Source organism: Carassius auratus, chromosome 7 (genome assembly GCF_003368295.1).
Source record: "Carassius auratus strain Wakin chromosome 7, ASM336829v1, whole genome shotgun sequence".
Classification (NCBI taxonomy): Eukaryota; Metazoa; Chordata; class Actinopteri; order Cypriniformes; family Cyprinidae; genus Carassius; species Carassius auratus.
The window spans coordinates 25,081,252-25,098,226 of record NC_039249.1 but is presented as its reverse complement, the minus strand read 5'-3'; the positions used below and the strand labels follow the sequence as shown (position 1 = coordinate 25,098,226).

The following is a 16,975-nucleotide window of genomic DNA, read 5'->3' as shown; positions in this document are numbered from 1 at the left end:
AAATAATTATTTTTAATATAGGCCAATTCGAGTCAAATATGCAAATATTCATCATATAGAAGCTGTATTGTAGCTGTTAAGCAGTTTACTATTGTGTTGATGATTTATAAAGGCCACGTGAGCAACATGCTAAATTTTATTGATTTCAGTCCATCATACAAAGTCCAACAAGAACAAATCAAATCATCATTTAACATATAGAAACTAGAAAGACTGTTATTTCACTCGTCCTACAGACCAAGATCTTTATTTTCCTTCTTGCATCTTATACTTTCCATATACTTCCATTTCCTATCTTAACTATTCTGTGGTGGTGTTGGTTTTCCTTCTGTATCTGAGAAAGACATCTCGTGATGGTGGCAGTATACCCAGGCCTGCACGGGTACCATCTGGAACCAGAGTGGCATCAGGGTCACTGAGCTGTAGGTCATAATGCCACAGTGTCAGTGCGAGGAACTGTTTAATCTCATTTACTGCAAAAAAACGGCCAGGGCACTCGCTAGCACCAGAGCCAAACGGCATCAAGAAATGCTTTAGTCGTCGCTCATTTTTGAAGAAATTACTCTTTCGTTGACCTTTTTCATCCAGGAAGCGGTTATATTTGAACTCCTGGGAAACAGAGGAACATTTTATTTACTGTACATGGCTGTTTGTGTTTAAAAAGTCAATGTAATGACTTACAGTTACTACTGTATAATGTGCATTGAGTGATATTTTATAATAATTGCATGTTCTATTGGAACTGTGCAATAGGAACACTGCATTAGGAACATCTGCAATCTTTGTAATCTTGGATAAATGTAATCTTGGTGCATGTGCTAAGCTACATACATACTACTTCCATACTTCCATACAGTAACCATAATTAACATAATTAAATTTCAAAAAATTGTAAATATCCTACAGATGGAAATTATCTTAAATCTGTCTAATTTGTATAAGCTTGTGGTTTGGGAGAGCTCATTGGTTAATAATAATAATAAAAAGACATAATAAGTTTGAACACATACCGTAGGATCTGGGTAGATTTCAGGATCCAAGTGTATAAGTTGGGGGTAAAGAGCAATGTAATCTCCTTTCCTCACATCAGCTGTCTGACCTGAATCCAGTGTCAGCGTAAAGTCATTACTGGCAACACGTATCATAATGGAGGCACTAGACAGGCGAAGCGTTTCTTCAATAATACTTTCTGAAAACAAACAAAAGTATTCTAATCAGGTACAACTTTAACATAAAAAAATATATATTATTAACATTACCAATTATTAAAATATCACCTAAGCAGTATCATACAAGAAAGAATGTTGTTGTTCCTTGTCAAGTGAAAAAATACAAACAAAGACAAAATTCTTGATGCTGTTGGTCTGAATATCTGCATGGCTGGAGTCTAGCAATTTATCAAAAGTTGGTTGCTTCACCATTTTAATTTTCCCATTTGTATTGAGTGATAACTTGTATGTATTGATATTGAAAAAAACACCATGTTTATTTTTTTATTTTTTAATGGGGCCATAATGATTGAGAATGTGCAATTTTGTAAAATTCACTACTCTTTCAGGTAATAATCTAGTGGGAGAAGGGGGAACTTCTCATTCGTTTTCTCTTGCAGGGATCAATCAATCAATCAATATGTTCACATGTTACAATGCAACAATTCCCTGAGCAGTACAGTTCAGTACAGTATAGTACAGTATGCAATTATTTCAGTTTCCATTATCAGTACCAAAAAAGCGAATCGTTTCATACCACCTTTTTGGTACCCTTCCATTGGTGTACCTAGCACAGCAAAAGGTACTAAAAGGGTGGAGTATATTTCATGTATTTTATATGTATTTTATAATTTTATATTTTTACACAGACAATAGCCGTTTGAAATGTAATGTTAAGAGTTTTTCAAGTGAGAATGTAGTTGTTAAAAAAAAAAAAAGAGGTTTATTTATAAAGATAGTGCTTATTTGAAAATTTGCTTCTCCGATTTCGGAGATGTGAGCTCCAGGTGATCCCCGGGTGCTCACTGCTCCTGTATCCATGTGAGAGCAGCCTTAACTCGGCTAGTCCTTCTGTCTCTGATGTCTCTGTAGTGGTTAAACATGAGATTCAATTTGTTTTGGTTATATAACAGGCACTCATCTATTATTTATTCCAGGTCATATCTTTTTGGCTGAGCACAAAGTTATGTTACATATATAGCGCTGAATTTGTAGCATTCATTTGACTGAATTGTTTGCTTTTGTCTTTATATAAGCTTCTTACACTTTGTACTTATACATTTATAACGGCTATTATTGGTGAAGCTGACATTCAACAAAAGAGGCAGAGTTGTGCTTTTTGTCATATTGAGAAACAGCTTGTGCTTTCTTCTTCTCGCAAAAATGATGTCGACCCCTACTTTTCAGCATACAAAATTCCTGAGAAGTATGGTATTGGCAATGGAAACGCAAGATGGATCAGGGTGTTCCATCCCAAATTGTACCATACTGTACTCTACTGACCTGTACCGCCATAAGAAAACACCTACCTAATACAGTCATAGAGTCCAGCTGCTCTCTAGAAAGGCCGATTGTTTGGTCCTGGTTGTTTATTAATTGACCTGACAAAACCTTATTGACCTCTGTGCAAGCAGCGGTGAAAGCATCAACAGACCTGAGGGTCAGAACACACAAACAAACATGTACACACATACACACGTTTTATTTTTAGTAGGTCCTTACTTTATTAATTTTTACTGTGGATATTTTATCAAACAGGCCTAAAGAAAGATCACAATGAAAATATAGTATTCTAATAAAACATGTGTTCATTGCACATTACATCATCCTGTGACTCAGTCATTTATTTTGTCCTCTGTAGAGGACATTCTATTTTAGTTCATTTCTCTGTGACCATACACTTGCCAAAATTCTAAATCTGGATGTCCTGTACAGGGTATATTTATGACTTTTCAGAGATACCAAATGGTTAGAAGTTTGATCATGAGAGCTCCTCCTGCTTGGTCTTTAAAGGGGGGGTGAAATGCTCGTTTTCACTCAATATCCTGTTAATCTTGAGTACCTATAGAGTAGTACTGCATCCTTCATAACTCCAAAAAGTCTTTAGTTTTATTATATTCATAAGAGAAAGATAGTCTGTACCGATTTTTCCCGGAAAAACACGAGTGCCTAGAGGCGTGACGTGTGGGCGGAGCTAAAGAATCACGAGCGCCAGTAGGATTTTGTGTTGAGCGCGTCTGGAAGCTGTGACACAGATCCAGAGGCTGAAATTTAACAAGAGCAGCATCAGCAAAGGCTTCTCTATGTGGTATGTACTGAAACTGTATATATTTGCTTAGCGGTTTTGGAAAATGACTAAGTTCCACTTTGTCGTCTTTTTTTTTTTTTTTTTTAAGCTGTACATGTGGAAAGTGCAGTTTGATGACAGCATCGCATGTTGTTTACTTCATGTGCTTACGCGCTGATAGCTAAGTAAACAACACAGAGATATTTGAAGCAGTTTTACTCGTGCAGTTTGATGACAACATCGCATGTTGTTTACTTGATGTGCTTACGCGCCGATAGCTAAGTTAATAACACAGAGATATTTGAAGCAGTTTTACTCACCGCCTGCGGTTCCAACACACGATCGTGACCCTTTTTCGTTGGGATTGCATTATCCTTAAGAAATAAACGATGTGCAAATCCAGCGTCAACCTGGGCCTTGTTTGTAAAACAAGCATCTTCGAAATGCAGGGGAACAAACACAAACACTTGCACAACTCCGTTGATGCTCTGTAAAAATAAACTCCATCCACTGGTCCCTTAATGCTGTTTCTCTTTTGGTAATCTGTGCAGGGTTGTCTTGCCCTGGCAACCAAAAACACACTCCTTTTGTGACATTTCGCGACGCTCTCGCTGTGATGAGTGATTGTCTGTGCACAGCCTCTCTCTGCTCTGCTATACGGGAGCGCGCGCTCTATGGCTCTTCCGGCAAACGTGCCCTCAGGACCCATATAAGGAAATTCCGCTCCATCTAACGTCACACAGAGCCATACTCGAAAAAAACTTTCCGAAACTTGTGACAAACCGGAAGGAGTATTTTTGGAACAGAAATACTCCTTCAAACGTACAACTTAATTTTTGAAACTTTGTCCATGTTTAGCATGGGAATCCAACTCTTTAACAGTGTAAAAAACTCAGTATGCATGAAATAGCATTTCACCCCCCCTTTAAATGTGATAGATATGAATACATTCAGCACTCTTATGGAAATATGAAAATATGATTTTGTAATTAATTATTTAAATCATACTAGTTTTCTAATTGTTTATCACAAATAAATATGTCAGAACAACTTTGGTTGTTCTGGGGTTTCGAATCAGAAAATGACTTTCTGTTCTGCATCAATTTCATACATGTCCACCGTAGTGGACACCAGGACATACTTCATGCTTATTAAGCATTTTAGGTAGACATAATAAGTGAATAGAGAAATAAACTGCATATATGCCGTGTGTTTCTTATGCTCCAAATAATGTAATGATCAATTCATTTAAAAACTTTTTTTCTATGGCTCTCAGGGTAACATAAATAATTTGAATGAACAGCAGAATTTTTGACTGTGTTAGTATTTGAAATGGCCTGCTTTAATGAAAGGAGCATTCAAACTTACATGAGCTCCACACATGCAAAACCTGATGATCCATGTAATATGGTATATCTTAAAGTTTTCAGAATACAAGTACAAAAGTTTGTACAAAGTCAGTATCAGTAGTCCTATCATACACTTTATCTCAAGTCTTGATGATTTATGACCCTGATTTATGGCCTGATTTATGGCCGTACAGTCAGTGTAGATTGACAGGTAGTCAGAAGTGTGCATGGTCAGTTTGGATTGATTTATGACTATATGGCCTGTCAGTCAAAGCGGTTGCCATGCCACTGGGTCCTGTGACCCTTGATTGACATGGCAGAGGTGTGTAAATCAAAAGATCAAAGAGATCTCAGATTTGACTTGTGTTGTGTTTATTACTGGATATATGATGGTTGTATCTGTTACCAGAGCAGTGGGGGGTTTCTTATGATGGTTGTATCTGTAACCAGAGCTGTGGGGGGTTTCTCTGAAGTCCTGTTGTTCACACCTAAAGACAGTGGGAGGTGTTTGGGTTCTTCCTGGAAAAAAAAAATGGCTGTGCAAAAGTGAGGGTTTTGACATCTTGACAGGATCAGTGTTTGTTTGATCTATATGGTGTTGATACCTAGGCACCAACAGGCCACATGCTTCCCGTCTACAAACACATTTGAAAAGGAGGACGATGTCTGGTGTCTTTCCAGGTGAGAATTTCAAAGAGTGAGAGAGACAATTATCTAAATCATCAACTAACCAAGCCGCTGAAGAGATAAATAATTGAATGTTATCTGGAATTAATAAAATCAAACAGGCATTCCTTAATGTTAAGAAAATACTATCCATAATATGTGATGTGTAAAAGGAGTTGAAATCTCACGCTAATTTTAAAACCGACTTTAAACACATACACACACACACACACACACACACAAATTGGTTTTCCATGTTCTATGGGACATCCCATAGACGTAATGCTTTTTTAGACTGTACAAATTGTATTTTGCATCACCATACACCAACCTTACACTTAAACCTACCCCTTACAGAAAATTTCGTTACTTTTAAGATTTTCAAAAACACTTCATTCTGTATGATTTATAAACTTGTTTCCTCACAGGGACAAAAACAATCCCCAAGGATTTTGGATATTGCCATCATTGTTCCCCATAACATGGGGTATACCTGAACCACACAAACACACACACACACACACACACACACACACACACACACACACACAGTGTTATGTGAGAAATGTTTTAATTTAATAATCTAACCTGTAGTATGTGTACTGTAAATGAACAAATATACATTTAGCTTAAACTCAGTAAAATAATTACACCTACCATTTTAAACATGTTTAAAAGATTACACATTGTGTGTCACTAAAGCAAGGCACACTGTCTATTGTCTTAAAAAATGTTTAAATAACCTGATGACCAGCATTGTTTCTTTAGATCATTTATGCACACAAGTGCTTTTTTCGCACGAGTAGAAAACTCTTTGGATGTGTTTGGCAAAAACATCATTTCTACATCTTAAATGCATGACTGAACTTTTCTCATTCGACAGAAATACTATTTTCTAATTATTTACCCGGCCTACAACACTTGGTGTAAATGTTCTTACCTAGAACAGAAAACATACACTTTGACTATTTGACTATTTTGTAGGCACCATGTAATGTTAAATGGTTTACAAAAAAAAATTTAGCACCAGCAGCTGTGATTTTCAAAATGAAAGAAATGTACAAGCTAAGGATGTTTCAACTATTATCATCATTTCCTTTTGACTCTGATAAACTGGTAATGAATTTTCTATGCAAGTGACACGATATACAGTTCTCATACTATTTGTGTAGATAGCTGTGCTAAAACATTTATGACTATTTTTGCATGCCAGCAGATTATGTCAAGGGTGTTTCACATCTAAGAATCACAATGTTTTTTAAATGACATTTTTCTTACACCTCAAGATTTAGCCATATCAAGATTTTGGACGGCCGTTCACAATTTGTTTGTTGGACTGTACGTTTTTAGGTGATCTCTGTGTGGTGTCATCATAATAGGAATAAATGAAAATTAAGAAATTAAGTTACAGTTTTTCTCTTCGAGATATTTCTTTTAGTGCAACTTTGTGTCTGTCCAAAAAGTGTGATCACATGAAGCATCGACACAACAAAAAATTAAGTCTAGCTGTTTTACACTTAAAACTATTACAACCTAAACAAATGAAACGGTTCCACTGAAAGATGCCCACTCGTTTAAGTTTGAGCATGTTAAAGTTTCCACACTCCTGTGTAGAGATAAATTTTATCCATAACCTTTTGTGTATTCACGTGACCAAATCACTAAGAAAGAGAGTATAGCAAGAAAGCAAATGTTTACAATGCATATAAAATTCATAATACAATTATTTAAAAAAATATGTTGATTTGTAAATGGTATTTTTATTAATCCACTAGATTAAGTCATCTTGGTCAGATAGCAGATGAAACCATTCACATTTTGTTTGTTTGGCCGTTTTTGTTTGAAGACTCCTGTAAGTTTTCATGCTAACTCTCGCGTGGGAAAGAGAGCAGGGTGAGCACATCCTATTAATTTAAGAAAAAGTATTAAACATTTGACCAAACTTTTTTAATATTTTGACAAAACACAACAACATTAAAGAATGTTATCCGTTCCTATGGCCATCTTCTTTGACTCAAATGAAGCAACATCTCTGGTGTACGTAAGCATCTACAATGTGTGTATGTGCTAAACATCTGTTTCTCCACTTCTGCCAGATTTGTAAGATGGGCTTTTGTTGTAATACAGACACATTTGAGAACTATGATGTTCTCACTTTTGTAATGGTTATAGAAAAATTCAAACATAACTTTTGCATACGGAGCAAAACTGACTAAAAAAATCACTGAATTAAAAAATGCAAAAGTGTGTACAGCATTTGGCAAAACAGGATTTTAGCTGTAATGAGCACATAAGACAAAAATTGTCAATGTGTGACTTGTAAATATATTCTATTTTATTTTATTTATTTATTTATTTATTTTTACCAGAGATAGTCGACTGATCTGTTTACATGTTGTTTTGCCGTTTTCTGATGAAGAGTTTTCTCTGACTGTAGTCAAACATACAGTGCCTGTTCATAGGAATTTTTACAGCATAACTACAGCATAAAAATATCGTCCCTACATCTAGAGCTCTTGTTCATATAGCTGATGATGATGTTCACATTTTTATTTGTCGTACTCGTTAGTTTCAACATTTCTACTGGACATTAAAGAGTAGGCCTATGTGTACTCCCTTTATGTCAGAAGCATTAACATCTACTGTGTGCTAAGAATTTTCTGCTTTCTCCACTTTTGGTGGATTTACTAGAGGGACTATGTGACCTTGTTGTAATGTGATTACGTTTAAGATCCATATGATTGCACTAAACCCCCTTGAATAGGTTATAGACATACTCTTTTATACAGGAAATGTTTCCACAACAGAAACATGTATCAGAATAACAAATACCTAATTTGAAAATATGAAATCCTCTCTTCTAAACTATTGTGAAAACTTTTCATGTTGATCCGGCCCACCAGCCGTGTATCTTTTTCATTGTTTTTTAGATAAAGACTATTCTCAGAGTTTGGTAAACAGGCAAAAACATGAACAAAATGTAGTACAAGATGATTAAATGATTGTCAAGAGACTGTTAAAACTGAGATTGTGATGCACTTTAGAGCTTTTTCTGGTCTACCAGTGTCACAAAGACACAAAATTTTCAATCAACTTGAAAATGAGTCCTGCCATTTTCTGTTCTGACTGTTACACTTAATACAAACCCATCTATTACACTTAAAGTTAGACATTAAAAGTCATGGATGCCACAGGAACTATTTCCTTTCTCTGTTTCTCTAAACATCACACCTTGACGCCTGAAAACGTCAGAAATGAATTTTCTGGCTAACAACTGAAATGTGGACTGATGCTAAACCCGTTTTTCAGGCGTCAAGGTTTGGTGAAATATACGTTATAAAATTTAAAAGATGATAAACTATATCAGATGTTCTTAAAAATGTAAACGTCAGACATGACAACTTTGTAAACACGTAATAACTAATATTTTAAGATAGATAAATGTTTAGATATTTTGTGAAAACAAAGATATACTACAACATTTCAGGGGCCCATGCTGTCGAAGACCATAATTTCACACTGTGTTGTTTTAAAAGTAAAAGTAGATCAATTATAAAGATATGACAACACTCTAATCCGAGTCAAACCTGTTAATCTGATGAATACCTAAAACATCTAAAACATGTGTTGGTGCAGACCATCTAAAATGGTCTAAAACATGCCCCTTTCAATGAATTCTTTCTACATGTGATCTCTGGTTTATTTAGTGTGATGTTTAGAGAAACAGAGAAAGGAAATAGTTCCTGTGGCATCCATGACTTTTAATGTCTAACTTTAAGTGTAATAGATGGGTTTGTATTAAGTGTAACAGTCAGAACAGAAAATGGCAGGACTCATTTTCAAGTTGACTGAAAATTTTGTGTCTTTGTGACACTGGTAGACCAGAAAAAGCTCTAAAGTGCATCACAATCTCAGTTTTAACAGTCTCTTGACAATCATTTAATCATCTTGTACTACATTTTGTTCATGTTTTTGCCTGTTTACCAAACTCTGAGAATAGTCTTTATCTAAAAAACAATGAAAAAGATACACGGCTGGTGGGCCGGATCAACATGAAAAGTTTTCACAATAGTTTAGAAGAGAGGATTTCATATTTTCAAATTAGGTATTTGTTATTCTGATACATATTTCTGTTGTGGAAACATTTCCTGTATAAAAGAGTATGTCTATAACCTATTCAAGGGGGTTTAGTGCAATCATATGGATCTTAAACGTAATCACATTACAACAAGGTCACATAGTCCCTCTAGTAAATCCACCAAAAGTGGAGAAAGCAGAAAATTCTTAGCACACAGTAGATGTTAATGCTTCTGACATAAAGGGAGTACACATAGGCCTACTCTTTAATGTCCAGTAGAAATGTTGAAACTAACGAGTACGACAAATAAAAATGTGAACATCATCATCAGCTATATGAACAAGAGCTCTAGATGTAGGGACGATATTTTTATGCTGTAGTTATGCTGTAAAAATTCCTATGAACAGGCACTGTATGTTTGACTACAGTCAGAGAAAACTCTTCATCAGAAAACGGCAAAACAACATGTAAACAGATCAGTCGACTATCTCTGGTAAAAATAAATAAATAAATAAATAAAATAAAATAGAATATATTTAAAAAGTCACACATTGACAATTTTTGTCTTATGTGCTCATTACAGCTAAAATCCTGTTTTGCCAAATGCTGTACACACTTTTGCATTTTTTAATTCAGTGATTTTTTTAGTCAGTTTTGCTCCGTATGCAAAAGTTATGTTTGAATTTTTCTATAACCATTACAAAAGTGAGAACATCATAGTTCTCAAATGTGTCTGTATTACAACAAAAGCCCATCTTACAAATCTGGCAGAAGTGGAGAAACAGATGTTTAGCACATACACACATTGTAGATGCTTACGTACACCAGAGATGTTGCTTCATTTGAGTCAAAGAAGATGGCCATAGGAACGGATAACATTCTTTAATGTTGTTGTGTTTTGTCAAAATATTAAAAAAGTTTGGTCAAATGTTTAATACTTTTTCTTAAATTAATAGGATGTGCTCACCCTGCTCTCTTTCCCACGCGAGAGTTAGCATGAACTTACAGGAGTCTTCAAACAAAAACGGCCAAACAAACAAAATGTGAATGGTTTCATCTGCTATCTGACCAAGATGACTTAATCTAGTGGACTAATAAAAATACCATTTACAAATCAACATATTTTTTTAAATAATTGTATTATGAATTTTATATGCATTGTAAACATTTGCTTTCTTGCTATACTCTCTTTCTTAGTGATTTGGTCACGTGAATACACAAAAGGTTATGGATAAAATTTATCTCTACACAGGAGTGTGGAAACTTTAACATGCTCAAACTTAAACGAGTGGGCATCTTTCAGTGGAACCGTTTCATTTGTTTAGGTTGTAATAGTTTTAAGTGTAAAACAGCTAGACTTAATTTTTTGTTGTGTCGATGCTTCATGTGATCACACTTTTTGGACAGACACAAAGTTGCACTAAAAGAAATATCTCGAAGAGAAAAACTGTAACTTAATTTCTTAATTTTCATTTATTCCTATTATGATGACACCACACAGAGATCACCTAAAAACGTACAGTCCAACAAACAAATTGTGAACGGCCGTCCAAAATCTTGATATGGCTAAATCTTGAGGTGTAAGAAAAATGTCATTTAAAAAACATTGTGATTCTTAGATGTGAAACACCCTTGACATAATCTGCTGGCATGCAAAAATAGTCATAAATGTTTTAGCACAGCTATCTACACAAATAGTATGAGAACTGTATATCGTGTCACTTGCATAGAAAATTCATTACCAGTTTATCAGAGTCAAAAGGAAATGATGATAATAGTTGAAACATCCTTAGCTTGTACATTTCTTTCATTTTGAAAATCACAGCTGCTGGTGCTAAATTTTTTTTTTGTAAACCATTTAACATTACATGGTGCCTACAAAATAGTCAAATAGTCAAAGTGTATGTTTTCTGTTCTAGGTAAGAACATTTACACCAAGTGTTATAGGCCGTGTAAATAATTAGAAAATAGTATTTCTGTCGAATGAGAAAAGTTCAGTCATGCATTTAAGATGTAGAAATGATGTTTTTGCCAAACACATCCAAAGAGTTTTCTACTCGTGCGAAAAAAGCACTTGTGTGCATAAATGATCTAAAGAAACAATGCTGGTCATCAGGTTATTTAAACATTTTTTAAGACAATAGACAGTGTGCCTTGCTTTAGTGACACACAATGTGTAATCTTTTAAACATGTTTAAAATGGTAGGTGTAATTATTTTACTGAGTTTAAGCTAAATGTATATTTGTTCATTTACAGTACACATACTACAGGTTAGATTATTAAATTAAAACATTTCTCACATAACACTGTGTGTGTGTGTGTGTGTGTGTGTGTGTTTGTGTGGTTCAGGTATACCCCATGTTATGGGGAACAATGATGGCAATATCCAAAATCCTTGGGGATTGTTTTTGTCCCTGTGAGGAAACAAGTTTATAAATCATACAGAATGAAGTGTTTTTGAAAATCTTAAAATTAACGAAATTTTCTGTAAGGGGTAGGTTTAAGTGTAAGGTTGGTGTATGGTGATGCAAAATACAATTTGTACAGTCTAAAAAAGCATTACGTCTACGGGATGTCCCATAGAACATGGAAAACCAATTTGTGTGTGTGTGTGTGTGTATGTGTTTAAAGTCGGTTTTAAAATTAGCGTGAGATTTCAACTCCTTTTACACATCACATATTATGGATAGTATTTTCTTAACATTAAGGAATGCCTGTTTGATTTTATTAATTCCAGATAACATTCAATTATTTATCTCTTCAGCGGCTTGGTTAGTTGATGATTTAGATAATTGTCTCTCTCACTCTTTGAAATTCTCACCTGGAAAGACACCAGACATCGTCCTCCTTTTCAAATGTGTTTGTAGACGGGAAGCATGTGGCCTGTTGGTGCCTAGGTATCAACACCATATAGATCAAACAAACACTGATCCTGTCAAGATGTCAAAACCGTCACTTTTGCACAGCCATTTTTTTTTTCCAGGAAGAACCCAAACACCTCCCACTGTCTTTAGGTGTGAACAACAGGACTTCAGAGAAACCCCCCACAGCTCTGGTTACAGATACAACCATCATAAGAAACCCCCCACTGCTCTGGTAACAGATACAACCATCATATATCCAGTAATAAACACAACACAAGTCAAATCTGAGATCTCTTTGATCTTTTGATTTACACACCTCTGCCATGTCAATCAAGGGTCACAGGACCCAGTGGCATGGCAACCGCTTTGACTGACAGGCCATATAGTCATAAATCAATCCAAACTGACCATGCACACTTCTGACTACCTGTCAATCTACACTGACTGTACGGCCATAAATCAGGGTCATAAATCATCAAGACTTGAGATAAAGTGTATGATAGGACTACTAGTATCACTAATTTACATATAAATATTGTGGAATTCTAAAATATATTCCCCATTTTATATCATAACATTTCATATAATTTTATATGATTCATTTTTTTTGTTTATTTCCAAGTTTAAATAAAAACATGGATTTCAAACAGTTGAACACTTCAGAATTACAACATCACAAAATGCTTTAAAGTTTTAATCTGACAAACAATATGTCCCCTTTTACGTATTTAACACTACCAACACTATATTTTATTTTCCTTACAGTCATAGTAATTAGTGTTGTTGCATTCTTGACATATACAATTTAACATTGATTTTATCAGTGTCTACACTCTATGTAATGTGCCAACTTACCTCAATGTGTAGTACAGACTCCAGAAAGCTGCTGGCAGAGTATTAGCCTGTGATGCCCATAGCATGCACACATGTGTCCTTGCTTTTCCAGTTTCATCCAAATGCATGCGGTCAAATGCATCCATTCTGCGCTGAATCAAATCTGAGATGCATTTCCGGTGATGAAGCTTATCATGTAGCAGTTCCTCTGCTAAGGCTTCCCTTGCTTTCCATGCTTCAGCACACAGACCAATAGGAACCCCTGCAGCCAGTACAGGGAAAGAACGATCGAATGCCAAAAAGTCTCGCACCGCTTTCTGCATGCATATTTTGGTGCCTGACATGCCATTGGCCTGTAGAAACCCTTCATCCTTTCCAAAAAGTGTGAGAAACCCTGCCTCAAACATGATGCGGTTTGTGAAGCTCTGAAGACCCTCTTCAAGCCAGTCATGCTCATATGGTAGACCACGTTCCAAAACCATCTGCAGATTGCCTAGCATAGTCTCCGTTAGCTGATGCAGGGACAGGCCTTGAAGTGTCTGTCGAAAAATGCTGTGAACTTCTCTATAGCTCTCACTGAACAGTGAAGCGCTAAAGTCAGCATGACCAAAGACCTGTGTGTGTGTGTGAAAGAGGAATAGAAACAGATAAGAAACAGAGGCAGAGAATCAGGGTCAAACCCAGTTATTAGCCTTATGTTTTACATTAAATTTACATTTATTCCATTATATTCAAACTGACTGAAATTAGAAAAATCACAAAACTTGTCATAAGATCCAAAGGTTTCTAAGTTCTCTTTTAAATATATACACTCATCATCCTCACATCCAAACTCCAAAGGGGTCTGTCATTGTTGGGAGATAATTACAGAGGTTGGGTCTCCTGCTTCTGACAACCAGAATTACCAGTTCAGCAGAAACACCTTCCCTTTTTATCAGAATGCTTGGAGAGAGTGTTCTGAGGGCCTTGGATTTTCTCAAATGTAACTTAGGGCTACAGTCTTCAGGTTGCAGTGAAAACTGTGGTTTTCAGCTGTGGATGGTGTTTTTGCCAAGATATTGCATGGGGTGAATATCACCGCATTGGAATGCACCTGGTCTTTCCAAGAACGTTTTAAACACTATCCAGAGTCCATTAACATGCTACTTGTGTGATTTTTAGTGGAATAGTGTGCCACACATCTGCCCTTCCCCACAAAACGCTGCATGATAAGGAAGACATCCAAAACCTGAAGTGGTGGAGGGGCCTCCAGTACAGGTTTGGGAAGCACTGTCCTAGAGAGTATTCTTAAATTATAAAAGCTCTTTCATTGAAAACATTCTTACTCCTCGTTTTAGTACAGGGTAGTGTGGGTAAGTTTTGTTTTTGAGGTCAGTGATTTGTCCGATACCTGCACTGACTTGAAATTGCATGCATTTAAGTTGGATAGGCAATTGCTATCTGTGTCCATGCTTAACACTTGTAGTGTACTAAAAACTTAAAAGTAAATTTATAAAGAAGAGGTCCCACTTTATATTGTGTCCCTGATACATGCGTACTTACACAGTAACTAGATGTGTACATAGTATATAACCACAGTGTAAGTACACATTGGTACATAATATCTATAGCACTAATGTTTGTGTAACTACACATATGTAAGAACCCACTGAATGGTATTGTTAAGTACAAATGTGTAACAGGACATTAATAACAACACTTTTTGCCAATATAAGTACAAATGTGTAACAGGACTAACAGCACTTTTTTTAAAAGAAAGCATTACACTTTATATTAGATTTATCTTTTAATTACTCTGAAGTTACACAACAGCTGACAGTAAGTTATTTTTTACATATAAATTGTGGTAGGTGTCCAGAATGTTACACTTTATATTATGTGGACAGTTCCTGAGGAGTTACTACGTGAGTACACTGGTATTAAAGTGCTGCACCAACTCCAACTTGAAATCCAACCCCTCCCACTTTACGTATCCCTAAATCTACCAACCCCTAGATCACATTTCCACCCATAAACCTACCCATCTCCACCCTCTGGATCAAATGGTTCCAATTACTTTTATACAAGTTGTTACAAAATGTAGTTAAATAATTTCTGTTACACAAGTACTTTGTGAAGTGAAAAAAGTGTTGTTACCAATGTCCTGTTACACATCTGCACTTACACAAACCATCCTGAGGGTTGTTACATGTGTGTAGTTACAGAAATATTACACTTGTAGATGTACCAATGTGTACTTACACTGTGGTTACATACTACTTACACATTTAGTTACTATGTAAGTACACAGGTATTAGGGACACAACATAAAGTGGGACTGTGGTCAAGAAGTGCACTTATTTAAAAAAAGTATGTGCTGACTAACATACTAAAGCATAGGCAAAGAACTTGATTATAGTTTTAATATTATTTGATATTACATTTAAACTTAATATATTTTTAAAGTACTTAATTGGAATTTTTGCAACATAACTTTTTATGCTACATTACAAATATATGTAAACACATGACATTCAAATTTCAATAACATTATGTTAAATTATTTTAAATTATTTATCACTTACCCGGTGTGAAAAACCAACAGCAAACTTCTGAAAGTCAAGATTTTTGCTTTGCCGCATCACAGTGGAGAAAGAAAAAGGGTCTGTTACAAAAGTGAAGTATTTCCCAGCAATCGTACAAGTGAAAACATTCCCATATTTTTTCTGAGTCTCTCTTAAGAAGCCTAAAGGGTTTGAGACATAATCCAACGTGACACCAATGAATGGCAGCCAACCAGTAATCAATGGTGGCTCCCCTTTTCGCCTGTGAATACACACACACAATGAAAAAAGATCATTGTTAGCCATTGAAAAAAATTAATATGGACATCTGATTTTTTTTTATAATAATAACAAACTTGTCACATTTCCTGTAGGCTATAAAGTAATGTACGCAGTTTGCCACATGCATCATGTATGATTGTCTGATATATTTCTAAAATCTCTACATGATTTATTATATATACATACACACACACACACACACACATATATATATATATATATATATATATATATATAGTTAAGATATATATATATATATATATATATATATATATATATATATATATACATACAGTGTGTGTGTATATATATATATATATATATATATCGTTTGTGTTTTTTTTTTATCGTTTGTTTTATGTTCTGTTTGCTTTGTTGTATTGTAGCCTAATCCTTCAGCTGCGATAATAATTAACAATTTACCAGGGATTCTACCATACGTGACCTCAAACTTCAGTTCCTCCTGTAGTAAAATAACGAACAGATATAACATATCTTACCTTTTACACTTTTTATACTGTACGTGCACTAACTTACAAACGTTAAGCGTGAATACTGCGTTTTTCAAAAGAGACTTCTGTTAATGACCGCCAGTTCATCTCACCTTTTCCGGCCGCATATCCACACTATCCAAAATGTAAGAAGAATTGTCGTAATAATGACAAGAAAGGTAGCCATTTCGGGTAACCTGCGTTTTTCCTTCCCCACTAACCTACATATTGATAGTTTGTTCCTTGACCTAGCCTTTAGACGCGCCCCGCAGCAGGCTTGACGCAACACAATGAACATGCACACACAGGTTTCCAGTGGTATTTTATTTTGTACTAACTTTAATCGCGCCTGCCCCTCCGGAGGTCTGTGCACGCCACTGCAATGATGTGGCAATCTGATTGAGCAAATTCATAGGCAGTTAGTGGTCAGGATTTAGACATTTTCTGAGAACCATGAACACTTTGTAACAGCAGTCTTATGTGGTTAACTGCAACATAACATATCAAAAAACAAAAGCAAATTATCAATAAAGAAAATATGAAATAGATTAGTCCAGGAATGTTTTAATACTTTTTGATTTAATAATCCAA

At 35.3% G+C, this 16,975-nt stretch overlaps 1 protein-coding gene across 1 annotated transcript; it reads right to left on the bottom strand.

Moving 5' to 3' along the window:
- Window positions 1-123: 123 nt before the first annotated feature.
- On the bottom strand, window positions 124-16,709 carry cyp7a1b (cytochrome P450, family 7, subfamily A, polypeptide 1b). Its single transcript, XM_026268090.1, has 6 exons — window positions 16,498-16,709; window positions 15,633-15,873; window positions 13,090-13,682; window positions 2,519-2,643; window positions 1,011-1,189; window positions 124-609 (listed from the first exon to the last, which is right to left on the bottom strand). Exons 1-6 carry the CDS (start codon window positions 16,680-16,682, stop codon window positions 301-303), a joined length of 1,632 nt encoding a protein of 543 aa, XP_026123875.1. The 5' UTR covers window positions 16,683-16,709; the 3' UTR covers window positions 124-300.
- Window positions 16,710-16,975: the final 266 nt, after the last annotated feature.

Bases quoted from the DNA above. Each gene is read 5' to 3' on its own strand.
- cyp7a1b (XM_026268090.1), bottom strand. From the start codon at position 16,682: ATGTTCATTGTGTTGCGTCAAGCCTGCTGCGGGGCGCGTCTAAAGGCT. The intron at 1,190-2,518 runs GTAGGTGTTTTC...GTTTGTTTTCAG, and splicing joins GGACTCTATGACTGTATTAG to AAAGTATTATTGAAGAAACG. The intron at 610-1,010 runs GTATGTGTTCAA...TCTGTTTCCCAG, and splicing joins AAATCTACCCAGATCCTACG to GAGTTCAAATATAACCGCTT.